The 26,836-nt window shown below is 46.3% G+C and overlaps 1 protein-coding gene across 1 annotated transcript; it reads right to left on the reverse strand.

Moving 5' to 3' along the window:
- Nucleotides 1-1,449: 1,449 nt before the first annotated feature.
- LOC122541174 (polypeptide N-acetylgalactosaminyltransferase 3-like) lies at nt 1,450-26,790 on the reverse strand. The gene is made up of 10 exons (XM_043677794.2): nt 26,369-26,790; nt 23,989-24,161; nt 21,275-21,424; nt 18,322-18,556; nt 17,031-17,148; nt 12,050-12,250; nt 9,987-10,118; nt 7,752-7,844; nt 6,053-6,205; nt 1,450-1,796 (listed from the first exon to the last, which is right to left on the reverse strand). Exons 1-10 carry the CDS (start codon nt 26,788-26,790, stop codon nt 1,668-1,670), a joined length of 1,806 nt encoding a protein of 601 aa, XP_043533729.2. The 3' UTR covers nt 1,450-1,667.
- Nucleotides 26,791-26,836: the final 46 nt, after the last annotated feature.

The following is a 26,836-nucleotide window of genomic DNA, read 5'->3' on the forward strand; positions in this document are numbered from 1 at the left end:
CCCTGACAGGAATATACTTTCTCTGGATTCTTGTTATCTCATTTCTGAAGGCTTCCCATTTTCCAGCCGTCCCTATACCTGTGAACATCTGCCTCCAATCAGCTTTCGAAGGTTTTTGCCTAATACCGTCAAAATTGGCCTTTCTCCAATTTAGAAATCTCCAGTTAATTCTCAATGAACTGTAGCTCAGGACTCTGGGATACCTCTGGCCCAGAACCCCTCAGCCCACAGTCCCAGAAGAGGTACCTCCTCCCAACCTGAACCCAATAAGCCGCAGGCCAATGTTACTGGGTCTTGGTGTACTCACCCTCGTTACCTACAGTTTGCTCACATGAGGGATGGTGTGAATTGAAGGTTGCGAATGCCAAGACGTTAGAAACTAGTTTCTGCTGATGGGGAGAGTCCAGAACCAAACGGCCGTATACTTAAACCATGAGCCAGATCATTTTCAGCGGTGAAATACCCCACTCAGAGGGGGTGTGCAAATCAGGACCTCTTGGAGAATGCAAGCATTCATAAATTGAGATCAATCAATTTTTTCTTTGCTGGCAGAGGCCAGTATCCCATCACCAAGTCACCGTTTATTTCCTTGTGCACAGTACACTGGCTGAGGCCAACCAGCTCGAAGTCAGTCCCTGAAGTCAGGAGACTCTCTGAGTTCCCTGTTTATATATTTTTTTGAGGAAATTCCAAATGCACTTTATTTTTTCTTCCTTTTTTTGGTTATATATTTTTTAAATTCCCTGTTTATGTTGGTCAGCCTAGGGTCTCTGATTGATTCAGGTTAAGAAACCCAACCAAGCATCCCATAGTCAATATGATCCACCTGGTTCCAATCGCTGCACTAGCCAAGGCTAAACCAAGGAGGATATAGATGTAGAATGTTAAAACAGGATCAGGCAACATCCAATGGAGTGGTAGAGTGGACTTGAGGATCTGAATGCCACCTCCCCCATCATCCTGTGCATAAAACAACATTGTGGCAAATGGGCTAAAACAGTCGGTTTAATCATTGACAATGAACAACTAAAGCACACGTGAACATTTCTTGTAAACAATCCCACATACAAGTGGTGAAAAATTCAGCAAACCACGGCTTAGTCCTTCTTAAAATATAACGTTTGTCTGGCTGGTACATTTTATTCCTCCAGTCCCATAAAGCAACAACATTTTTGAGAAAGATATCAGTGATCAGTGCATCGTGGAGAATTGCTGCCTGACTGACAGTATGCACCTGGTTTAGCTCAGTTGACCAAAACTCGAAAGCCACGTAGGGGTGACACACACCCTGCAAAACTGACCTGGGAATCAGCAGGAATTAAAGGCGAACCTCCAGAAGGCAAATTCCATAAGAAAAACGGGAGAGGTTTTAAAATAGTTTTGTTTCCTTTACTGTTTCCAAATCGATGTGTTTTAAATTAAATTTTGAATGTGTTGGACTGGGGAAAGTCTCACAGTCAAGAATCGGTTGAGTCAGAACCTGTTTGCCTTCCGATTGGCCATGTGAAAGCAGGCAATGAGATGTTGGCTGATATGTTGGGAAGAGGCGAGCAACAGCGGTCGGGCAATCAGAAGCTGCAGTGTTGTAATCTCCCACAGTGGAGTTGGCAGCACCAAGCTCCACCAGAACCGAAACACCACATGTTGCCACAGGTTGCTGGCAGGTTTCAGTCAGATGTTTCCCTGATGAAAGTCCAGTGCTGTCGCCTGTCCACAGGGTCACACAACACCATCTTCACAAAGTTGCCCTTCACAGACAGGCACAGGCCCACCGCAGGACTCAGGATCATTCCACCCTGGGTTGGGAACAAACAAGAGCTCTCAGTCAGTTGGATTTCAGGGTCCATTCCTGCATATCATCTCTGCACCCTCTGTGAAGGGAATGAGGAGTCATTTACAGCACAGAAGGAAGACATTTGGCCTACTGAGTCTATGCTTGCTCTCTCTGAGTCAATTCAAATATCCTCCCGTTCAGTTCTCATTGGCGCTTTCCTTTCAATGCACATCCAATTTGGAAATCGTTGATCATCCCTGCTCCCACCCCACTGACTTTTTAAACTTTATTTCTTTAGTTTTCAACTTTTATACGAAGAAGACTGCAGTGCTGAACTTCCAAAGTTATTTCTTTATTTTTCTACTTATGTAACTAAGATTTTGTACCTAGGTATTTTGGACCTACAAGTACACCATGTGTAGCAACACTGTACACATTTCACTGTATTCTTGCACTCTGTAGTTGAGTACATGAGACAATGAAACTGAAGTCTAAATCTAAATCTTGGGACATGAGCTCCAGGCCATTATCATTCATTGCATTTTAATACAGAGACCTTATATTCCATGCCGAATAGCTTAAATCCCTGTCTCATAAGTCATTCGACCATCAGTTAATAAGAACTATCTTTCCTGCTTACCATATCCAATGTGTCATCATCTTGTCCACCTTTGTCAGTTCTCCCCTCACTCTCTGAGCAGAAAAGCTCCAGCCCAACCCTAAGCTAAAATCTCCCATCCCTGCAACGATTTGGGCTAATCTGCTCAGCATCCATCCTAAAGTATGTAATGCCTTCACATCCTTCCTAAAGTGTAGTGTCATGTTCTGTCACCACTCTTTCTGCCCTGAATGAAACTTACTGGTAAGGAGGAAAAAGGAATTCTGTTCTCTCCAAACAGCTCTGGCACCACTCAGTCACATCTTGGCTGATCTGTGTCTTAACTCCATTACCTGCCTTAATTCAACAATCCTTTAATAGGCTTACCTGACAAAATTATATCTGCTTCCATTTTGAAAATGTCAAATAACTCCCATACCCAACATTTTGAGGGGCAGAGTCCAAGATTAGATTAGATTAGATTCCCTCCAGTGTGGAAACAGGCCCTTTGGCCCAGCAAGCCCACACCGACCCTCTGAAGAGTAACCCACCCAGACCCATTTTCCCTCTGACTAATGCACCTAACACTATGGGCAATTTAGGATGGCTAATTCACCATCCTGCACATCTTTGGACTGTGGGAGGAAATCTTCTAGGAGAAAGTGAGGACTGCAGATGCTGGAGATCAGAGCTGAAAATGTGTTGCTGGAAAAGCGCAGCAGGTCAGGCAGCATCCAAGGAGCAGGGGAATCGACGTTTCGGGCATGAGCTCTTCTTCAGGAATGAGGAAAGTGTGCCAAGCAGGCTAAGATAAAAGGTAGGGAGGAGGGACTTGGGGGAGGGGCATTGGAAATGCAATAAGTGGAAGGAGGTTAAGGTGAGGGTGATAGGCCGGAGTGGGGGTAGGGGTGGAGAGGTCAGGAAGAAGATTGCAGGTTAGGAAGGTGGTGCTGAGTTCGAGGGTTGGGACTGAGACAAGGTGGGGGGAGGGGAAATGAGGAAACTGGAGAAATCTGAGTTCATCCCTTGTGGTTGGAGGGTTCCTAGGCGGAAGATGAGGCGCTCTTCCTCTAGCTGTCGTGTTGCTATGGTCTGGCGATGGAGGAGTCCAAGGACCTGCATGTCCTTGGTGGAGTGGGAGGGGGAGTTGAAGTGTTGAGCCACGTGGTGGTTGGGTTGGTTGGTCTGCTCCCAGGAGGACCAGTTCCAATACCGAACAACCCAGATGGTTGTTTAAAGACCGCAATTTCCCCCCAGACGTGATCGACGATGCTCTCCACCGCATCTCCTCCACTTCCCGCTCCTCCACCCTTGAGCCCCGCCCCTCCAATCGCCACCAGGACAGAACCCCACTAGTCCTCACCTACCACCCCACCAACCACTATATACACTGTATCATCCGTCGTCATTTCCGCCACCTCCAAACGGACCCGACCACCAGGAATATATTTCCCCCCCCTCCCCTATCAGCGTTCCGAAAAGACCACTCCCTCCGTGACTCCCTCGTCAGGTCCACACCCCCCACCAACCCAACCTCCACTCCCGGCACCTTCCCCTGCAACTGCAAGAAATGCAAAACTTGCGCCCACATCTCCCCCCTTACTTCCCTCCAAGGCCCCAAGGGATCCTTCCATATCCGACACAAATTCACCTGCACCTCCACACACATCATTTACTGCATCCGCTGCACCCGATGTGGCCTCCTCTATATTGGGGAGACAGGCCGCCTACTTGCGGAATGTTTCAGAGAACACCTCTGGGACACGCGGACCAACCAACCCAACCACCACGTGGCTCAACACTTTAACTCCCCCTCCCACTCCACCAAGGACATGCAGGTCCTTGGACTCCTCCATCGCCAGACCATAGCAACACGACGGCTGGAGGAAGAGCGCCTCATCTTCCGCCTAGGAACCCTCCAATCACAAGGGATGAACTCAGATTTCACCAGTTTCCTCATTTCCCCTCCACCCGCCTTGACTCAGTCCCAACCCTCAAACTCAGCACAACCTTCCTAACGTGCAATCTTCTTCCTGACTTCTCCGCCGCCCCCCCACCCCCCCCACTCCCCACTCCGGCCTATCACCCTCAACTTAACCTCCTTCCCCCTATCGCATTTCCAACGCCCTTCCCCCAAGTCCCTGCTTCCTACCTTTTATCTTAGCCTGCTTGGCACACTCTCCTCATTCCTGAAGAAGGGCTCATGCCCGAAACGTCAATTCTCCTGCTCCTTGGATGCTGCCTGACCTGCTGCACTTTTCCAGCAACACATTTTCAACTGTGGGAGGAAACCGGAGCACCCGGAGGAAACCCACGCGGACACGTGGAGAATGTGCAAACTCCACACAGACAGTTGGCCAAGGCTGGAATTGAACCTGGGACCCTGGCACTGTGAGGCAGCAGTGCTAACCACTGAGCCACCGTGCCACCCCGTGTTCATTCTCTGTTACGTAGTGAAGACAGGAGGAGGCTACAAAAAGTTTGAAAGGTTAAGTGAGCTGGCAAAAGGAGCATAATGTAGATAAAATTATCCATTTTGGCAAGAGAAATGAAAGGAAGCATATTATCTCAATGGAAAGATAGTCCAGTGCTCTGAGATGCAGAGAGATCTGGGTGTCCTACTGCATGAATTGCAAATAGTTAGTACACAGGTCCAGCAAGTAATTAGTAAAGCTAGTAGAATGCTATCATTATTTGTGAGCAGGCTTGAGTATACAAAACTAGGAATGTTATCCTTCAGTTACGCAGGGCACTTGTAAAAATGCATCTGCAATACAGTTCACAGTATTGGTCAACTCATAAGGAAAGCAGTTCCAAGAAGGTTTATCAGACTAATAACTGGAATTGGTAGATTATCTTATGAGGAAAAGTTGGAGAGGCTGTGCTTATATCAGAAAAATAAGAGGGAGACAATTACACATTTAAAAGGATGTATTAATAGGAAGGGTTGAAAGGGATGTGGGCCAAATACTGGCAAATGGGACTAGCTAAGCTTAGGATGTCTGGTTGGCATGGATGAGTTGGACTGAAGGGTCTGCTTATGTGCTGCACAAATCTATGACTTGATCGAAACATATAATATCCTAATGAGTCTTGACAGTGAAGATGTGGAGAGGATGATTCCTCTTGCAGGAGAATCAAAGACAAGGGTCACTGTTTAAAATGTGGTCACCCATTCAAAACAGAGATGAAGCCAAACAATTTCTCACAGAAAGCCATTAGTCTCATCCTGAAAAAGGCAGTGGAAGCAAAGACTTTGAATATTTTTAAGACAGTGGTGGATAGCTTCTTGGTAAGTGAGGGGGGTGAAAGGTTATCAGGGATAGGTGGGAATGTGGATTAGAGGTTACAAGCAGACCAGCCAAGACCTATACCCCCAGTCCCCAGAGACGGACAGTTTCGGACCCACTGCCCTGAGAAATCCCCAACCTCCAGTCCCTGGAACACAAAAGGACAGTGTCTGACCACACGATGGCCCAGTGCAAATGTCCCTAATGCTCTACACTCCCCAGCCCCTCACCTTGGGATGGTGGGATGAGGGTAAAAGCTTTAATACTGTGTTTGATCAAGGAGTGGGTTTCTGGAATCTGTTTGCGGATCGAAAGACCACCCAAACTGTCACGGATGTCCTGTGTTATCTCTGCCGGCTGTTTCCCACTTGCCGGACAGTTCACACTCACCGGTTTGATTTGGAACTTCTGGGCCAACGGTACATGGCTGACCCGTCGGTCGGCAGCACACTTGACCAGCAGCACCATGGTAATCCCAGCATGCAGGCACAGGGGGCGAGCAGAGTCAGCGAGGATCTCACCGCGGAATGTGTACTCAAAATACTGTGGGGGCAGTCAGAGACCAGAGAGAGGAGGTGAGCAGGGTGAGAACCACTTTGCGATACCATTGTTGTGTTTTCCTGAGAGAGTACAAAACCTTTACAGCCAGGGTGAGCCCCGTTTGAAGAGAGTTTGCTGTTGTAAATTAAGGAACACGGCAGCCAATTTGCACACAGGAAGCTCCCACAGACAGCAATCAGCAGATAACCTATTTGTTCTTTAACTATCTGATTAAGGGATAAGCATTGTCCAAAGCCTTGGGAGCAGTCTCGGTCCTTCCCGCTTTTACATGGGAGTGGATGGAGCTTTGCTGCATGTCCTGTCCATACGGGGATTTCTGACAGTCCTCCCTCAGTAAAGTCAGACTCACACCTTGCAAGCATTGTCTGAGCTGAGGTGTCACCGCTTGTTATAAAATCTTTAATTATCTTGAGAATGCGACTTAAAAGAAGTTCTGGGATTTATATATTAAAGAACCGAAACCAGCAAAACCATTCTAAAAGATAGTGGGCAGCACGGTGGCATAGTGGTTAGCACTGCTGCCTCACAGTGCCAGAGACCCGGGTTCAATTCCCAGCTCAGGCAGCTGACTGTGTGGAGTTTGCACATTCTCCCCGTGTCTGCGTAGGTTTCCTCCCACAGTGCTAGTGTTAGGTGAAGGAATAAATGTAGGGGAATGGGTCTGGGTGGGTTGCGCTTCGGCGGGTGGGTGTGGACTTGTTGGGCCGAAGGGCCTGTTTCCACACTGTAAGTAATCTAATCTAAAAAAAAAGATGAAAGACTTAACAAATCTAGGTTTGTTCAATGTATCGTTGTAATCTTTTGCTATAATTTCTGTCTCTTATGGTCCAGCTCCACAACCACCTGATGAAGGATCAGCGCTTTGAAAGCTAGTGCTTCCAAATAAACCTGCTGGACTATAATCTGGTGGTGTGTGATTTTTAACTTTGTCCACCCCAGTCCAACACGGACACCTCCAAATCATTACTCCCTCAATAAAGTCAACCTTGATTGTGTGCTTGAGCTTCTCAGAAGGGGCCCTCACACCCCCAGATTCAGTTTTGAACTGGAACACAACAGCGTTTAATGTTGAACTTTAACGCGCTGCAGTATAACAGGCATGAATGGCAACGGTGGAACTCAAATCCACACCTCCTTAGAGACTGGAACCTTAATCCAGCAACACAGACCGCTCATCCACGCCACCAGACGCAGCCTTCTGATTCAAGAGCTGAGCAACTGCTGGTTATTGGTCACTATAAACAAATGGGCAGTGTTGGCCTCTCAGCACCGTCTGGTGATTGGTCACTACAGACAAGTGGGAAGTGTTGACCACACAGCCACTCTGATGATTGGTCACTACAGGCAAGTGGGACGTGTTGGCCACTCAGCAGCATTTGGTGATTGGTCACTATAGACTACATCAAGAACCTCCCAGTCCGGCCGGATCCGAGGAAGGGATGGTTGGGGAGTGCTGATGGTGGCCAGAGTGTAACTGGGCAAGTGTCCAGACTTCCCCTGCTGGGAGCCTCCCACTAGCTTTGTTTACCTGATGCTCTTGGAGGCTGTAGCAGGGATTCATGAATACGGATCTTCTCGCTGGTCCAATGGTCAAGCAGAGTTGGTTCCCTCGGTTCATCAGCTGCAAAAGAATACACATGACAGTGTTACAGATATCTGCAGGAAAGAGGTCCTGGTATGAAATCACACTGCAGACTTACAGTTGACTTGTCCTTATGCTGAAATATTGCACTACTCCTATAAGCTCCAGACTTAACATGCTCAAACTAACATGCAGTTAATCTCAAACTACCCAGGGTCTGAATCTCGAAGCCCTTGCAAGACTCCCAGACACTTAGCACAGCATATTATTTTCCTCAAGGTATGAAACTTATCCTTTCATTCCCTTTATTGTTCACAAGAAAGAATGTGCCACACTTTGTACAACAGCAAGTTTGTGTTTGTGTCTCTGGAGTGGGACTTGTACAAATACCTGACCAAGAGGGTTACTCAGAGGGCCATGCTTGACACTCAAGAGGGCAGAAAATCAGCCTGGGAACAACCCCTGGGCTCTGTCCACCTTCTCGAGTAGGGATGCATGCAGTGGTCTCCGCCAAAAACAATTCAACCTTTTGTAAGGTCTCCATTTTGAATCCTAATTCTGGTCGTCCTGTGGTATTTGCCTCTGCTGGAACTCATGTTCTGCCTGCTCTGCCCATATGTGGCACACAGTAAGGAGCTGTTTGAGATAGTTTCTTGTCTATTCCTTTGTCTATTCTATGCCTAGGGCCTGACTAATTATCAGTGATACAGGACAGATCCTTGATGAACCTAAACAGAAGGGGCGCTCATCTTTGCTAACAAGATGTCACAAAATACAATGAGTGCAACTTGCATTGCTAGTCGGGCTTAATTACTAAGGACTCTCAGGAGTTGTAGGGAGTACGTTTGTTCCCTAAGGTACTCAGGTAGAATTCCTGTCTTTACCCAAAGATTGTGTGTTTGCTACATCACCAGATTGGGTGGAGCTAATGCCATTTTAACACTGACCCTTTCAGAATCATTGGATTCTGGATTAGTGGTGCTGGAAGAGCATAGCAGTTCAGGCAGCATCCGAGGAGCAGTAAAATCAACATTTTGGGCAAAAGCCCTTCATCAGGAATAAAGGCAGCGAGCCTGGAGTGTGGAGAGATAAGTGAGAGGAGGGTGGGGGTGGGGAGAAAGTAGCATCGAGTGGGGGAGGGGACAGGAAGGTGACAAAGTTTAGAGTTCAAGTTTCAGAGTCTCGGTCTCAGGCAGCTGTAGAGATGCCCAGGAATAGTGGAACAACCATAATCAGGGTCAGAGAGGGGGCCAGACTTAGGACACCACGGGAATTTCGGAGGGATTTGCGACCGGAGGAATTTACAGAATCATGGAGGGGGCTGAGGTCTCAGAGGGAATTGGGGGGGGGGGGGGGGGGGGAGAGTGAAGTGGATAGGTGGAAAAGAAGATAGGCAGGTAGGACAAGTCAGGAATCATTACCTTGTACAACACATTCCTGTCTGCTTTCAATACAAACCTGTCACTACAGCCTTCTCTGTTGCCTCCGAGACTTGAATACTCCAAAGCATTCCCTCACGGCCAACCACGTTCCGTCCCTTCTAGAGACACTTAACTCCTCTCAAATTCTGCTGCCCCCTGTATCCCAACTCACCAAGATCCATGCTCCTCCCTCAACCACTGCGCCCACTGGTCCTACCCAGGCTTCTGTTCAGACAACTCTGAATTTCCTACCCTTGTTTTCAATTCCCTCTGAGACCTCAGCCCCCTCCATGATTCTGTAAATTCCTCCGGTCGCAAATCCCCTCCGAAATTCCCGTGGTGTCCTAAGTCTGGCCCCCTCTCTGACCCTGATTACGGTTGCTCCACTATTCCCGGGCATCTCTACAGCTGCCTGAGACCGAGACTCTGAAACTTGAACTCTAAACTTTGTCACCTTCCTGTCGTTCCCTGAAATCTCTCTGAATGGTGAAGCAGGACTGATGGGCTGAATGCTGACTTCTGCTCCTACTAGTTCTGGTTTTACGAAGCCTGTAGTTTTGACATGGTATTGGGGTCACCCGTTTGAATATCCACCTTTGTGGCTCAGTGTCACTTCTTATGCTGTTGGGACATTTTGCGACATTAAAGGGGCAACATGAATGCAAGTTGTTGTTTTGAACTGACACAGTGAGCTTCCACAAACCATGCTGCAGGGGTTTCCAACATTCAGGAGTTAACGATCCTGTGACAGTCAACTCACTAATAGGTTCGTTGTCTTGTAGATGGCTGGTATGAATAGCTCAGGGTAGATGTTGTTGAGGTACCAAGTGAAATCCTTGCAACGCAGCCTCTCTCTGATCCGTTTCCTCTCAGATATGTCACCAAACAAACCCTGAGAGAGAGAGAGAGAGAGAGAGATCACAGATTACTGTCCTTTACTCCACTGTTACCTTCAGCGACTCCTCCCTCATGCCCAAGGTGTGGATATCCTTCCCGAAATGGCATTCCGTGATCTCCACAGGAGACCGTACTTGGTCCCACTAAGTCTTCACCTTCGGTTCCTTGGCTCTCTGCTGCTGGTTGTCCATCCTCGAGCTTCACCCAATGGAGAACAAGCCCAAGTCTTAACTGTCAGTCAAGCCCGGTTTACTGTAATTTGCAATGGTTTAACCAAAAGTATTCATAAACAAAGAAACGCAACTGTTTTATTAATGACCTCTTGTTTCTCCTGGAATCGCCACTGCAATGTCCTGCACGTTCAACATACAAGATAGCTTGGCTGCAGCCCGTAGGAAGGAGGCCATTCAGCCCTTTTCTGTACTATTCACTGGAACTGTATGTTAACTTGCCTGAGTTCCATCCTTGCCCTAACCTTGGCTGATCCCAACTCTGTCCTGTTCAGCCCATCTGCTTCCCACATTTTCTCCCCAGTGATCTTCACCCTGTCTATATATCACACTGTTCCTTTGCCTTTATATACCTATCAAGATTCCCCAGGAATTCATCAATATTACTTGCTTCAGCTACTCCCTATGGTAGCCCTACTTTCAGGTGTTGTGAAGATGCGTCAATGGAAAGACTAACTTAGAATATCACTGATTGAAAACCTTTGGCTTTGGAAGGTGTTATATCCAGGACTCTTTAAAATTAACAACTTCCAAAAGCAAAGATACCACAGAAATAATGTATTTGTAAAGAACACAAGCAGCTGGATGGAGAAACCAACTCTGCAGAATTTTGTGGGTGAAAAAAGCTATTGGATTTGAACACAGATAATCAAACACATTTTGCCTCAGGAGCTTTGGGAAGTTTTGCTTTCTCCTCTGCTATGAAACCATTCTCACCAAAGTCTGCGAGATGATAGCCGACTGGAAGAGCTCATCGCCACACGTAGAAGATTCCTAAAAAAGGTTATTCAAATTCTGCACCACTGTCTCCAGACAGGTATTGAGCAAAATGACGTTGGCTACAGACATTTGGACAATCTGTGAATAATTCTCTATTTGGAATTGAACTTTACTTGGCCAAGGTACTTTTTAAGTTAATGCTCAGTAGTCTATGTTTAGATTTTGCAGACATGATAGTTTGTGTGTGTGTGTGTGTTTATTTGCTGTTTATATTTGCACAGTTTGTACCTTTTATTGATAATCCTCACATCTTTGTTTGAATAAATCTTGTTTGCAATAAACTAGTCCTTTACTTGTTAGTAAAGGCACCCAGCTGATTTGTATCTGATGCTGAGCTCTATACAGGGTAAAACACAACTGGCAATATCACCTTCCTTTTAAATTCAAACTTTGTTGCGACCATTGGGGGAGTGGGGTAGGCTAAGGAATCAGTTCATCCCCATTACTCAATCTTAAGATTAGATTCCCTACAGTGTGGAAACAGGCCCTTCAGCCCAACAAGTCCACACTGACCCACCAAAGAGTAACCCACCCAGACCCATTTCTGTCTGCCTAATGCACCTAACACTGTGGACAACATAACATAGCCAATCCACCCTAACCTGCACATCTTTGTACTGTGCAGGGGTGGGGGGGGGGAGCACAGCACCCGGAGAAAATCTGCACAGACACGGGGAGAATGTGCAAACTCCACACAGACAATCGCCCAAGGCTGGGATCGAACCTGGGTCCCTGGCACTGTTAGAAAACAGTGCTAGCCACTGTGCCACCCCGAGTAAAGGTATTCTTTTCCTCCCCATCCATTATTAACTGCTCTCAAAATTCCTCTAAAGATGACCCTGAGTCCTCTCTTTACGTTTTCCCCCAGCCACGCCACAGTTCCCCATGTGATCCTGACTTCTTCAGTGAAAGTCACCTTCTGCGCAATGTCTGCTGCTTCCTGGATCTGATGATAAAAGATGTTCTTGTACTCATCCATCCATACCTCAGCCACTCGCACCAGGTTGCGATATACGACCTGCACTCCATCTGGGAAGGTGTACGGAGTGTCGCTGCGAAACACGTGCCCCACGACAGAGCAGGGTACAATCTCAAGTTTCCCACCACACTGCCAGACCTGTGAGTGAGCAGACATTTAGTCATGGTCAAGGTGAAAGGAGGTGGGAGGGTATTTGGTGAAAGTGGCCATCAGCATATTTGGGTCCGTTTTCGAAATGATCTTTGGGTGTTAGGTCTTTTCAGCTTTCGGACAGGGAGATAAAGGATACACAATACAAGGATACACGATGCAAGAATGCACAAATACCAGTGGCTAGTGAAGCATTTGACGCACTGCTTTTAATTTTGCAAAACTTACTAGATTCAGGGAAGGGTTGATTTGCTAGAAATAGCGAATGCAACCCTTTTACTCAAAAGAAAAGGATGGAGACAGAATGTGGAAAACGATAGGCGACTTAGCTTAACCCCTATCATATAGAAGATATTGGAAGCCATTGTTAAAGATGTTAAAACAGGGCACTTAAAACATTATTATGAAGATGTGGGTGTACATTAAAACATTATTATGAAGAGAGGTAGCAGAACTACGTGGCAGTATCAAGTGTTCTGAATAAGGTAACAATGTAACACTTGGTCGAAAGCTAGATTAGCTGGAATGCATGGAAACGACAAAACAGATTTGAATTGGGCCAATGAATTTAAATTATACCCCCAAAAATACCAAATTTCAATCACGTTTGACTTTAGTATATTGGCAATCTTAAAAGCCAATGCTTTGGAGGTCTCGGACTGTGGAAAATTGAACAGTTGGGAAGAGAACTGCCAAACCAATGACATCTGCAGACTGCCCAGAGAATAGTTCTCATAAAGGTTCCTTTATTGATGCGTGACCTGTGAAACATCTTCCCTAAGAAGAAAAGACGACACAGGAAGATCTAAGTAGAAGATTCGACAGCTGGCTGGTTTTGAAAACTTGAATTTTTGGTAAATTTTAATCGGGGGTTTTATTGGATGAGTACTGTAGAAAAGAAGGTAAAAGATAGGTTAGAGGAAGGAGTTGTAAATTGTTGTTAATTAGTTATTCTCCGTTATGCTTTAAGAAATAAAGTTGTTAATTTTTACTTTAAATAGTTCTTGGCCTCTCAAATTTTCAGATTATTGCACAGGATAAATCTTTTCTGTATTGCTGGTGTAAATTAAGCAGGAGGGTTTAGCCATGTCATTACAATGTTCAATGTAATCTGGCAGAGTCATCATGGTTTTGTGAAAAAGAATGGAGTTTTGTTAAGGAAATAACATGTAACATGGATAAAGGGGAATCGGTGGTTAGATTGTACTTAAGATTTCAAAAAAAACGTTTAACGTGGTGTCACATTAAAGGTTATTGTTGAAAATGAAGACTCATCGTCTCAGGGATAATATATTCGCATGACAGAAGATTGACTGACGGACAGGAAACAGAAAGTGGATAATTTTCTGTCAGCAAGATGAAATAAATGATGTGCCACAGAGATCACTAATGGGGCTTCAACACTTTAAGAATTATATAAATAACTTGAACAAAGAGATCGAAGTTATGGTTTTTATTTTGCCAATATCAGATAGAGGACATAAGGTGGCTAAAAAGAGATATAGATTGATGAAGTGAGTGAGTGGGCAAAGACCTGAAAAGTTAAGCATAATGTAAGAAAATGTGAAATTGTTCATTTTGGCAAAAAGAGTTATATCATTTAAATGGTGAGGGATTGCAGAGTATTGAGGTAGTGAGGTGTCTGAGTGTCCTGATGTGTGAATCACAAATGTTGAGTATGTAAGTACTGCAGGTAATGAGGGAAGCAAATAGAATATTATCATTTATTGTTTAGGGTGTTGAATTCAGACGTAGGGAATATTCAGAAGTATGCTTCGGTACTGATTTCCTCTGACTGCACCTTTCAAACCCACAGCCTCTACCATCTAGAAGGACAGAGGCATGGGAACACCATCCAAGTTTCATTCCAACCGCACACCATCCTGACTTGGGAGTGCAATACCATTCCTTCAGTGTCACTGGGTCAAAAACATGGAATATTACTTTGGATGCTCCTTCGCTATAAGACCTCAGTATTAGCAATGGAGTGAATTTGAAAAGAAGTTACACAAGGCACTGGTGAGACCACATCTGGAATACTGTGCACAGTATCGTTCTTCTCAATTAAGGTGTGGGAGGATGCAAATGCATTGGGAGCAGTTATGGTTGTCTCGTGAGGAAAGGTTGGAAACGCTAGACTCATCCGCTGTAGTTTAAGAGAGTAAGACTGGTGGACATGGAGATGATGTTCCCTCATGTGGGGGTACCTAGAACTAGGCGCTTTGAAACATCATCTCAAAATAAGAGGCGCCCATTTAAGACGGGGATGAGGACATTTCTTTTGTTCCCTGTGGACCTCCTCATCAAAAGGCAATGGAAGCAGCATCTTTCAGCATTTTTAATAAAGGTAGACAGGTTCTCGATAAGCAACAGGGGTGTTGAAAGGTTATAGAGTCATAGAGATGTACAGCACGGAAACAGACCCTTCGGTCCAACTCATCCATGCCGACCACATATCCCAAACTAATCTAGTTCCACCTGCCAGGCACCTGGCCCATATCTCTCCAAACCCTTCCTATTCATCCACCCATCCAGATCCCTTTTAAATGTTGCAATTGTACTAGCCTCCACCACTTCCTCTGGCAGTTCATTCCATACATGTACCATCTCTGAGTGAAAAAGTTGCCCCTTAGGTCTCTTTTATATCTTTCCCCTCTCACCCTAAACCTATGCACTCTAATTCTGGACTCCCCCATCGCAGGGAAGAGACCTTGTCTATTTATCCTATCCATGCCCCTCATGATTTTATAAACCTCTATAAGGTCACCCCTCAGCCTCCGATGCTCCAGGGAAAACAGCCCCAGCCTATTCAACCTCTCCCTATAGTTCAAACATTTTAAAAAGATTGATTATGACTATATGACAAACTGGTCTCAATGTCTTCACCTTGAATTCTGCCTCATCACGTACCATCAACTACTGAGGTCTGTTCCATGCACTCCATCCTGATGGCATCAAAATATGGGGAAAAAAATCAATAGCAATTACAGGCTAGAGACACTGGGCTGTGATATGTCATCAACATGGTTCCATATGAGTTACAATTTCATCAACTCCAACAGATGACCTGGTGCACAAGGTCTGATATTCTGGTTGCTTCTTAACTCAAGTATTACAACTTTTCAAACAAGCCAGATTTTGCTTTATTATCCCATTAGATGGCTGTCCAGATCCATATTCTGTAGCAGCCTAATCCTTTATTAGAAAGGATTACAGCACGTCTGTACAAACAGGAGCAACTGTCACCTTTCCAACAACACATCATCATATCCAAATCACTTGCCTCCTGTCTTTGCACCCAAAGACAACAACTGTACCCAGAGACTGGTAACAAGTACAAAGCTGCCCAGGAGCTGTGCTGTCTCTGTTTCTGTGCTGCCCAGGATCCTGTTTGCCTTTCCAACTGCTTTCTCAACCTGCCCTGCCACTTCCAATGATCTACGCACATAATGCTGTCAACTCCCTTGCTCCATTTAGAATCACACCCTGTATTCTGTATTGCTTGTCCTGATCATCCTTTCAAAAGGAATCACTTCACACTTTACTACATAAACTTAATCTGTCACATGTTCGCCAGTTCCACCCGCCTGCCTTTATCTTAGCGTCATAGTCATACTGATCCAACCAGTCCGTGCCAAACATAATTCCAAACTAAACTAGCCTAAACTGCCTGCTCCTGGCCCATATCCCTCCAAACCTTTCCTATTCATATATTTATCTCAGGGACTTTTAAACATTGTAACAGTGCCCGCATCCACCACTTCTCCAGGAAGTTCGTTCCACAGGTGAACCACCCTCTGTGTAAAAGATTTACCCCTCATGTCTTTTTTTAAATCTCTCTCTTTTCACCTTAAAAATGTGACCCGTTGTCTTGAAATCCTACACTTGCAGCACCTGCTGCACTCCAGTGAAAAAGTCCTGGCCTTTATCTCTAACTCAAACCTTCCATACCTGGCAACATCCTGATAAATCTCTTCAGAACCCTTTCCAGCTTAACAATATCCTTTCTATAACATGGCAACCAGAACTGGACACAGTATTCCAGAAGATGCCTCACCAATGTCCTGTATAACTTCAACACGACTTTCCAATTCCCATACTCAAAGGACAGAGAAATGAAGGCAAACGTGCTAAATACCTTTTGAGCCACCTTGTCTATATGTGACGCAAACTTCAAAGAATCATGTACTTGAATGTCCAGGTCCCTCTGTTCTACAACACTATCCAAGCCCTGACTATTTATTATATAAATCCTGCCCTGTTGTTGTACCAAAAATCTTGAAGTCTGATGAATATCTTCCTCTCAGTTCTCAATATTTTGAAGCTTTGAGCCATCTGCAAATTTTGAGAATGTGTCTGTACACCCAAGACTTTGCTTATTATAATAATATAACAGGAAGAGAAGAGAAGAGGAGAGGAGAGAGCCAGAAATATTTAGAGACATCATTGCATAGCTCACAGGCAGTCAATGGTGAGGGTGAAGGAATTGAGGGATGCACAAGAGACCAGAGTTGGAAGAAGTGTAGCTCTGGAGAAGGTTACAGAGATAGGGAAGGTGAGGGCATGGAAGGATTTGAAAACAAGACAGTAATTTTTAAAGGTTTGGGACCAGGCACCAATATACGTCAGCAAATACAAGGTCACTTTAAGTATCTAATGCTAATCAGCGTCATGAGATTCCACCATGTTCACTTTCCACATGTTTGAGCAATGTTGTGAGATGATACAGTGTTGTTAATTTTGTCTTATTCACAGAGGCTTACGTTACCCGGAAAGACAGCTCCAAGTTTTCTCCACCCCATATCTCCAATTGGGGATCATAGGTCCCAATGTGTTCAAAGTAGGCTTTAGAAACAGCAAAAAGTCCGCCAGAGATTACTGGTGTCCTGCAAAATAAAAAGCAATAAAAGTTTGCGCACCTGATTGATGAACCTCAATTTGTGTCAAACTATTTGGTTCTAAAAGGCAATCAGTTTAACGAAGCCATTCAAAACCAACAAAAAAAACCAAAGAACTGCACATGCTGGAAATCAGAAATAAAAGAGGGTTCTGAAAATGGGCCACTGGACCCGAAACATTAATTCTGCTTTCTCTCCACAGATGCTGCCAGGCCTGCTGTGCTTCTCCAGCAATTTCTGATTTTGTTTCTATTCAGAGTCATAGAGATGTACAGCACAGAAACAGACCCTTAGGTCCAACTCTTCCATGCCCAACATATATCCTAAATTAATCTAGTCCCACCTGCCAGTACTTGGCCCATATCCGTCTCAACCCTTTCTATTCATATACCCACCCAGAGGCCTTTTAAATGCTGCAATTGTACCAGCTTCCACCACTTCCTCTGGCAGCTCATCCCACACACACACCACCCTATGCGTGAAAACATTGCCCCTTAGGTCTCTTTTATATCTTTTCCCTCTCATCCTAAACCTATGCCCTCTAATTCTGGATTCCCACAAACCGGGGAAAAGATCTTGTCTATTTACCCTATCCATAACCCTCGTCAGTTTGTAAACCTCTGTAAGGTCACCCCTCAGCCTCTGACGTTCCAGGGAAATGGCCCCAAGCCTATTCAGTCTCCCCCTGCAGCTCAAACCCTTCAACCCTGGCAACATCCTTGTCAATCTTTTCTGAACCCTTTCAGGTTCCACAGCATCCTGACGAGAGGAGGGAGACCATGCTGGATGAAGAACAAATCCTGGACATCAGGGAGAACTCTCCTGACTCTTCTTCGAAACAGCAATTTTCTTTTATGAGCACAATGGGAAAGGGGCACCCCTGACTGTGCAGCACTCCCTCTGTCACGTAATAAAGGGGTCAGCTCAAATTACGGGGTTGAATGCCTGAGGTGGGAGCTAGAACGTTCTGATTCCAAAGCCGCAGCATGCCACAGACAGAGAAGCTCCCGTGGAGTTGCTCTGACGCATCGGCCGAGGGTATGGGCTCGAGGCCGGGACCTCTGTCTGCGAATGAATGAAAAAAATAAATAAACCGGACTAGGGGTGAAAGAGGAGAGAGGGTTGGGACCCCCCGCTCCCCCCATGCCGGTCGCCGCTGACCTGAAAGGGAAGCTCTCATCCTTCCTGGCATCGTTCTCGTACTCAGGCAGCTCCTCCCAGTTGAAGGACAGTGACCAGTCGAAGGTGCCACGGGAGTGGTTGCGCTCGTCCGGAGACGGTTTCTCCACCTCAAACGTGTGCAGGTTGATGGAAGTGATCTGTGGGCTGACCACCACCTGCTCCAGCTTCACAATTCGGGCCAGCAAGGGCTCCAGCCAGCCGTCGAAACATTCGCCTACGGGGAGGAGGGAAAGGCACACTCAGCGGTTCTAACACGGGGCAACAAGGGACGGTGGGGGGGGGGGGGGGGGGGGGGGGGTGGAAGAAGTTCCCCCTCCCAGTACCATACCATCCTGGTACCTCACACTGCCCCCAAACCTGAAACACTCACCATCTCGACATGTTGGGGACACAAATCTCGAGGCCCTGTGTAGCTCCTTGCCCAAGCCCCCGACTGAAGTGTGATGTCCCCTGCCCAGTACTGAAGGGGACCTCAGACCACTGGAAATGTTTACTGAATCCCGATTTGGGTGACACAGTGGCTCAGTGGTTAGCACTGCTGCCTCGCATCGCCAGGGACCGAGGTTCAATTCTGCCCTCAGGCGACTGTCAGTGTCTCTGCACGTTCTCCCCGTGTCTACTTGGGTTTCCTCCCACGGTCCAGAGATGTGCAGATTAGGTGGATTGCCTATGCTAAGTTGCCCAGAGCATGCAGGCTGGGTGGATTAACCATGGGAAGTGCAGAGTTACAGCGATAGGGTAGAAGGGTGGGTCTGGGTGGGATGCTCTTCAGAGGGTCAATGTGCACTCGACGGAGCCAAATGGTCTGTTTCCATATTGTGGTGACTCTTTGATTTACCCCATTGTATCCTGGTACCTCGCCTTGATTCCTCACCCTCCCACAATACCTTAGCCATAACTCCATACCCTCATAGTACCATGGCCTGTCCCCGATTCCTTACCCACATTTCATTGACTTCCTGACATCTTGCCCTCTGAGCACCTCTCCCATGATTCCTCAATCTCCCAATACCTCACCCTTCTAGTATGTCTACAGTACACCCTGTTCATATTACACCCCTTCCCCTTCCATTTTCTAGTGCAGGGGCATTTAACATTTTCACAGGAGGGGCCACATTTCATTCCTATACCTCAGGCACTTCCAGGCACGGGGCAGCTTTCTGAAAAATTAGCATCTTGCTATCAGTCAAAAACAGACAATGTGCAGACCAATTAATGAGTTTACTTTCTCTTCACTCCATTGAGCACCAGTCTCGTGAGATATTTGCTGTGTGCTTGCTTGCACGAGTCTACCCATACATGATGTTGGGTTTTGTGGATCGATTAAACGAGAGATGCAACAAGCCTCCTGTACACCAGCAAGAATCAAACGTGCAGACTGTGCGTGGGTTCGATAAATTTTGAACGGAATTTGCAACAATTTGTTTGTCCCACTCTCAGTGAGCATCAGCCATCAATGAAGACAACCCTAAGATACTGGCAACGTGCCTTTTCTACAGGACCGAAGGGTCTGTTTCCATGCTGTACATCTCTGTGATTCTATGAGATAGTAACCAGAGAGCCCGGCGAGTTTGTTTAATTTCAAGATTGGTTGAAAAACGGCCTCTCTTTTACAGCGTTCCATAATTGGGAATGCTGCCTGCAGTAAGCTGTTTGATTCTAAATAACAAAACAGCAGTCCAGTGCATTCAACTGAGAAATGGCCTGTGAATCATGGAATCTCTATAGTGTGGAGGCAGGCCATTCGGTCCATCGAGTCCAAACTGACCCACCAAAGAGCCAGGCTTACCCACCCAGACCTACCCATCCCTGTAACCTTGCATTTCCGATGGGTAACAGAGCTAGCCTGCACATCTTCGGACACCATGGCCAATCTCCCACAGTCAATCCTGCGTATCTATGGACAGTGGGAGGATGCCGGTGCACCCGGAGAAAAGCCACGCAGACAGTGGCCCAAGGGTGGAATAAAACCGGGGTCCCTGGAGGTGTGAGGCAGCAGTGCTAACCACTGTGCTGCCCAATTGTAACTTTAACACTTCCCAGCCTCTGTGTGCTTCAATGACAATCGTTAATCCAACAACAGGGGGGAGAAAATCATAAATTAATTACATAGAAAATGCACCTAGGGAAGGGGCATACTCCCCCATTGAGGTAAAATCCTCTAACATATAAAATGAGTCGAGAACGAATAATGGGTGGGCATTTAGCACATTTTTTGTTCACCCATGTGACCAAATCCAATAGGAAGAGGCTTGTCGGGCTGGTGATTGACAGGGCAACAGTTAAACAGTGACTCATAGCTGGCCATTGCAATAATGGCCAATATTCCTTTTAAGCTTCATGGCCACACAGCCGCTGGGACAGTCTGTGAATGCCACTCGGCACGTGAATACATTGACTTCCTTTTCTGGAAGCTGTTGCTAAAGCACAGATCTCGGCAGCTGGAAAAATTAGTCGGGACCTTATAGAGGTTTATAAAATCAGGAGGGACATGGATAGGATAAATAGACAAGGTCTTTTCCCTGGGGTGCAGGAGTCCAGAACTAGAGGGCATAGGTTTAGGGTGAGAGGGGAAAGATATAAAAGAGACCTAAGATGCAACTTTTTCACGCAGAGGATGGCATGTGTATGGGATGAGCTGCCAGAGGAAGTGATGCAGACTAGTACAATTACAACATTGAAAAGGTATCTGGATGGATATATGAATAGGAAGGGTTTAAAGGGATATAGGTCAGGTGCTAGCAAATGGGGCTAGAATAATTTAGGATATCTGATCAGCATGGACGGGTTGGACCGAAGGGTATGTTTCTGTGCTGTGCAACTCTATGACTCTCTGAGAGGGTGAGGGATCAGGGAAAAGGCCAAAAACCGTGGATAAGGTTACAGGGGTGTCAGGTGAACAGAAAAGGAAAGCACAAGCGTTCGTACTTACAGTGCGAGTCGAGGAAGGCCAGGACCTCTCCTGTTGCTATGGAGCTCCCCAGCAACCTGGCAGATACTAATCCTTTTCTCTTCGGCTGTCTGACCACCTTAACCCTCGGGAGATCCTTGACGTAACTGTCTAGCTGTTCCTTCAGGTAGACTGCAAGCAAGAACGTGGTGCCAATATACTTGATAACTCTGACTAAACACACCCCTGGGGATTTGTGCCCAACCCCAACATACCGTCTCCCCAAACCCAGACACACTTTGGCTGTTGGTCACCTTGGGTTGCCCATCCTCCCCACTGAACCAACACTCCCACACCAACCCGAAAATGGCTGCACGGTTTGTTAACCAACCGGGAGACATTCAACTGAACAGCCATTTTGCCCCCTCTCGGTTGGTGAGCGATACAGACAAAGAATCCGCATTTGTGTCGCGCTTTTCATTACGTCAGTACATCCCGAAGCAATTCACACAGACAATGAATAGCTTTTGAACTGGAGTCACTGTTGCAGGCTAAGTAAGACTGCAGCCAATTCACACAGCGTGAACAGCAATAGGATATGTGACCAGATCCTCCATTTTACAGAAGGATAATGGTTGGACAGAACACCGCAGAGAAACCTTCAGCACACGACAGTGGCCGTGGAATCTCTGACACCCACCGTGAGATGGCAGACACGGCCTTGGGATAACATATCATCGGAAAGATGGCTCCTCTGATGAGGCAGCACACCCTCAGGCCTGCACTGAGCACAGAATTTGCTTTGTTCCACTCAAGTCATTGAACTCAAGAGCTTCTGAATCAGAGTGCACCCACTCAGCCACCACATCCTTTTCCAGCAAAAATCAGGGTTAGCTTTTAGAGTCTGGGGTCCTTGGGTGGTTTTTTCATCATCCCTCTAAACTAAACAGAAACAGACCCTTCCGTCCAACCTGTCCATGCCGACCAGATATCCTAATCTAATCTAGTCCCATTTGCCAGCACTTGGCCCATACCCCTCTAAGCCCTTCCTATTCATATACCCATCCAGCTGCCTTTTAGATGATGTTATGTACTAACTTGCAGTCAACGCCCTGGGTCAGAATCTGGTGCAACACCCAGCTGAAAGGATTCAACGAATCAGCAGAAATTCAGCATATATTCAGCAGAAATTCAGGCGGCAAGAGCCAGTCAGAGGTGAGGAATACGGAGCAAGTAACTCACCTCGTACTCCCCAAAGCCTGTCATGGCACAAGTCAGGAATGTGCTGGAATACTCCCATGGGTTGGGTGCAGCTCCAACAACACTCAAGAAACTTAGCACCATCCATGACAAAGCAACCCCCTTGATTAGCACTACCTCCACAAACATCCACTCCCTCCACCACCGATGCTCAGGAGTACTATCTCCAAGTTACACTACAGAAGACCCTCAGACAGCATTTTCCAATTCCACAACCACTTCCATCTAGATGGACAAGGGCAGTAGATACAAGGGAACACCACCCCACATGCAAGTTCCCCTCCAAGCCACTCACCATCCTGACTTGAAGATGTATCTGTTTCTTTATTGTTGCTGGATCAAACTCCTGGAATTCCCTCCCTAACCGTATTGTAGAATCCCCATCACCTTCTCAAATACAATAAGGAAGACTGTCCCGGCCAGTGACACCCACTCCCCACAAGTGAATAAAAGGGATCAGAGAAGATGGCAGGCTGTTCTGCAGCGGCATCCTTTTCCAGGAAAGGAAACATCTTGAAACACGAACCTGGAATCAGGATGTGGCCCATCTTCAAACTGCGATACCTGTTATATCTTTCTGATCTGCTCCTCTTGTTATTAAATCTGGTGGTGTATTTAACCAGTTGAGAAATCTGTGCCTCTGTGACTTCCAGTCTCAACTATCCCAGTGTTCTCCTAACAACCTCACAGTTACCATGAACCCCATCTCAACTAAAACTCTGCTGCCCGGATTCCAACTCACACCAGGTCCAGTTTCCTTCTGTTACCCCAACCTTTGTTGGCTACCATTACAACAATGACTTATGATTTGGAGATGCTGGTGTTGGACTGGTATGTACAAAGTTAAAAATCACACAACACCAGGTTATAGTCCAACAGGTTTAATTGGAAGCACTAGCTTTCAAAGCGCTGCTCATAGAATAGAAAAATACATAGAAAAATACAGCGCAGTATAGGCCCTTTGGCCCTCGATGTTGCGCCGATCCAAGCCCACCTAATGAAGGAGTAGCGCTCCGAAAACTAGCGCTTCCAATTAAACCTGTTGGACTCTCACCTGGTGTTGTGTGATTTTTAGCAATGCCTTAAAAATACCATTCTCATGCTTTCACAGAAATCCCTCCAAGACCTTAGCCGTTTCTCTCTCACTTTAATCTCCACTCAGCCTGCAACTGTCTGAGGTATCCTTCAATTCTGACTGCTCCAGCATCCATGACTTTAATTGTTCCACCTGGAAGCCATGCCTGGGAATAAGGTCTGAAATTCCCTCCCTAAACATCTCTACCTCTCTCTCTCCTTTGTAAAACCCTGATTGAACCCTTGGTCACCTGTCCCAGAATCTCCCTCATGTACGACTCTGCATCAAAAACCGCCTGGTGTTCCTTCTGTGAATGGGCCGCGGGATGTTTCCACAGGTTCAGAGGCGCTACAGTAATGCACACGTTTCTGAGGGATGGGTTTGATCTCAAAGCGATACTAAAAATCCATTGAATTCTGACCTTCAGTGCTGGCGTCATCCACAAGAATCACTTCCCTCAGAACCAGGGCGGGGACTGTGTAGAGAACGCTGTGCACAGTCCGCAGCAATGTAGTCCAGGCCTCATTGTGGAAGGCAATGATGACACTAGTGGGCGGCAGGGGAGGGCAACGCTTGAACCTTTGACTGATACACCTGAGGCGGGTGGTAAAGAAACAGAACTTGGTCAAGAAATCAGAGAGAGAGTCTCTCACTTCTCCCTCTCACTATCAGTTAACTAGATTTCCTCAAACCTACCAACGCCCTGGTAAATTTAAATTATTTTCCAAGCAGCAGAACATCATGTAATTATCCCTCGAGCTTCAGGTCTCCATTCAGATTTCCCCAATAGACTTGTGATTAGAGGATCTGGGAGTTCTCATGTGTATCGAGTACAGCAAATAATTGGGAAGGTAATTTGCCAAATGACACATTGGCCCACATTGTAAGAGAATTCAACAGCAAGGATCTTTAGCTACAATTGCATAGGGCTTTGGTGAGACCACGCTGGAGTACAATGTGCAATCATAAGCCTCCCGACTGTCCTTACTTCAAAGAGTATATTGCTAAGGTTCGCAAGATTGATTCAGAGAGCTGTCTGCAAGATTCTCTGACATTTAGAAGAAGGAATTCATATTTCAAAGGGTCATGTTAAACATGAAACAGGTTAGAATACAAGTTCGATATGAAGGATACTATTAAGCTGGAGAGGTTTCAGAAAAGATTTACCCAGCAGGACTGGAGGGTTTGAGTTATAAGCAGAGGCTGTTTAGGGTGGGACTTTTTTCACTGAAGCTTAGGAGGTTGAGGGGTGACGTGACTAAGATTTATAAAATCATGAGAGGCATAGATAGGGTGAATTCCAGATGTCTTTTCCCTCGGTTGGGGGATTTCAAGACTACGGAACATTTTTAAGGTGAGAGGAGAAAGTTTGCGGATGACACCAAAATTGGAAGTGTAGTGGACAGCAAAGAAGGACATTGGTTAGGCCACTGTTGGAATACTGTGTGCAATTCTGGTCTCCCTCCTATAGGATGTTGTGAAATCTGAAAGAGTTCAAAGAAGATTTACAGGGATGTTGCCAGGGTTGGAAGGTTTAAGCTATAATGAAAGGCTGAATAGGCAGGGGCTGTTTTCCCTGGAGTGTTGGAGGCTGGGGTGCAACCTTAGAGAGGTTTATAAAATCATGAGGAGCATTGACAGGGTAAATAGACAAGGTCTTTTCTCTGGGATGGGTGAGTCCAGAACTAGAAAGACCAGGTTTAGGGTGAGACGGGAAAGATTTAAAAGGAACATAAGGAGCAACTTTTTTCACACAGTGGGTGGTGCAGGTATGGAATGAGCTGTCAGAGGAAGTAGTGGAGGTTGGTACAAATACAACATTTAAAAGGCATCAGGATAGATATATGAATAGGAAGGGTTTAGAGGGATATGGGCCAAGTGCTGGCAAATGGGACTAGATTAATTTAGGACATCTGGGTCAGCATGGACGAGTTGGACCGAAGGGTCTGTTTCATGCTGCACATCTCTGTGATTCCATGAGAAAAATTTTAAACAGACATGAGAGAGGCAACTTCTTTACACAGACAGCAGTTCGTGTGTGGAATGAACTTCCAGAGGACAGTACAGTTGCAATGTTTAATGACATTTGGATAAGTACATGAATAAAAAATCTTTGCTGAGGATATGGGCCAAGTGCAAGCAGGTGGGATGACAGGTCGTTCTGCTATAATGCATGTTTCATCAGCGTGAACTGGCTACAACACGATTGACGAATTGTGGACATTGTTTGGATAATGCGAATACTGAACGGGCATAGCAATTTTCTATTTGTGATCTACTAGAGCGTGATTTTCTGTAGCGGTTTTCCAGAGTGTGATTTTCTGTAGCACGAGGTCGCAGGGGAACACAGGTGTCACATTGTAGCAGAACAACCTGTTTTTTAGGTTTGGGATTATGGTTGGCATGGACGAGTTGGACCAAAGAGTCTGTTTTCATGCTGTGTGACTCTATGATTCTGAGTAAGGGCCATGACTCACAGAATGGGGTGAAAAGTGAGCAAAAATAACACAATACAATGAATGTCAGCATCTGGGAGTGGTTTTGCATCGGAAAAGGATTATATCTTGGATATGGATTCTCCGTCTGTAGAAGGGGGAGGTTATATAAGCCTGACAGGCAGCAAAATTCATAAATATTTAACTGGAAGTGGGTGGCGGGCATTAACTGCTCATTCAATTGAGACCCTAGCAATATTGACATTGCTGAGCTACCCATCACCTCATTCCAACTTTGGCTGGCAACTGCCCAGGCACAGGGACATTCCCACCCACCCACCGCCCAATGCCAACGCAGGTCCTTACTCTGGAGGTCTGGGGTCAGGTCCCAGTCCACGGTGTATCGAGATCCTGTCGCTGACAAAGACGTTGAAGCCGTGCTTCTGGAATCCAATGGACCGTTCGGTCGCCTCCTTGAAGCTGAGGCCGTCCAGCACCAGACCACCTCCCTGGGCACCTGGCGTGCCCAGGTCCTCAAGGCGCCGCCCCGCAACAGGCCCTAGCTCCACCTTGGAGTAGTACCCGGGTGGGCAGCGCCGGTCGACGCTGGCTGGTCTTCTGCTGGGGGCTTTGGGAAGGATGAAGGTAGCGCCCACCTGTGACTCTTCCTTTGACCACTCTGTCACAGCCATTTTGGATAGACAGTACGCCAGAAACAAGACGAGGGTACAGGTGGTCAGAACCACCGCGAACTTCTGAAGTGAAACTACTTTCACTCGCCAAGCCATTCCTTCCTGAGTGACATAAAAAAACAAACCAGTGTCAGAATTAACC

This window comes from Chiloscyllium plagiosum, unplaced genomic scaffold (genome assembly GCF_037043375.1).
Source record: "Chiloscyllium plagiosum isolate Xiang-an unplaced genomic scaffold, Cpla_swu_hap1 HiC_scaffold_35, whole genome shotgun sequence".
In the NCBI taxonomy this organism is placed as follows: Eukaryota; Metazoa; Chordata; class Chondrichthyes; order Orectolobiformes; family Hemiscylliidae; genus Chiloscyllium; species Chiloscyllium plagiosum.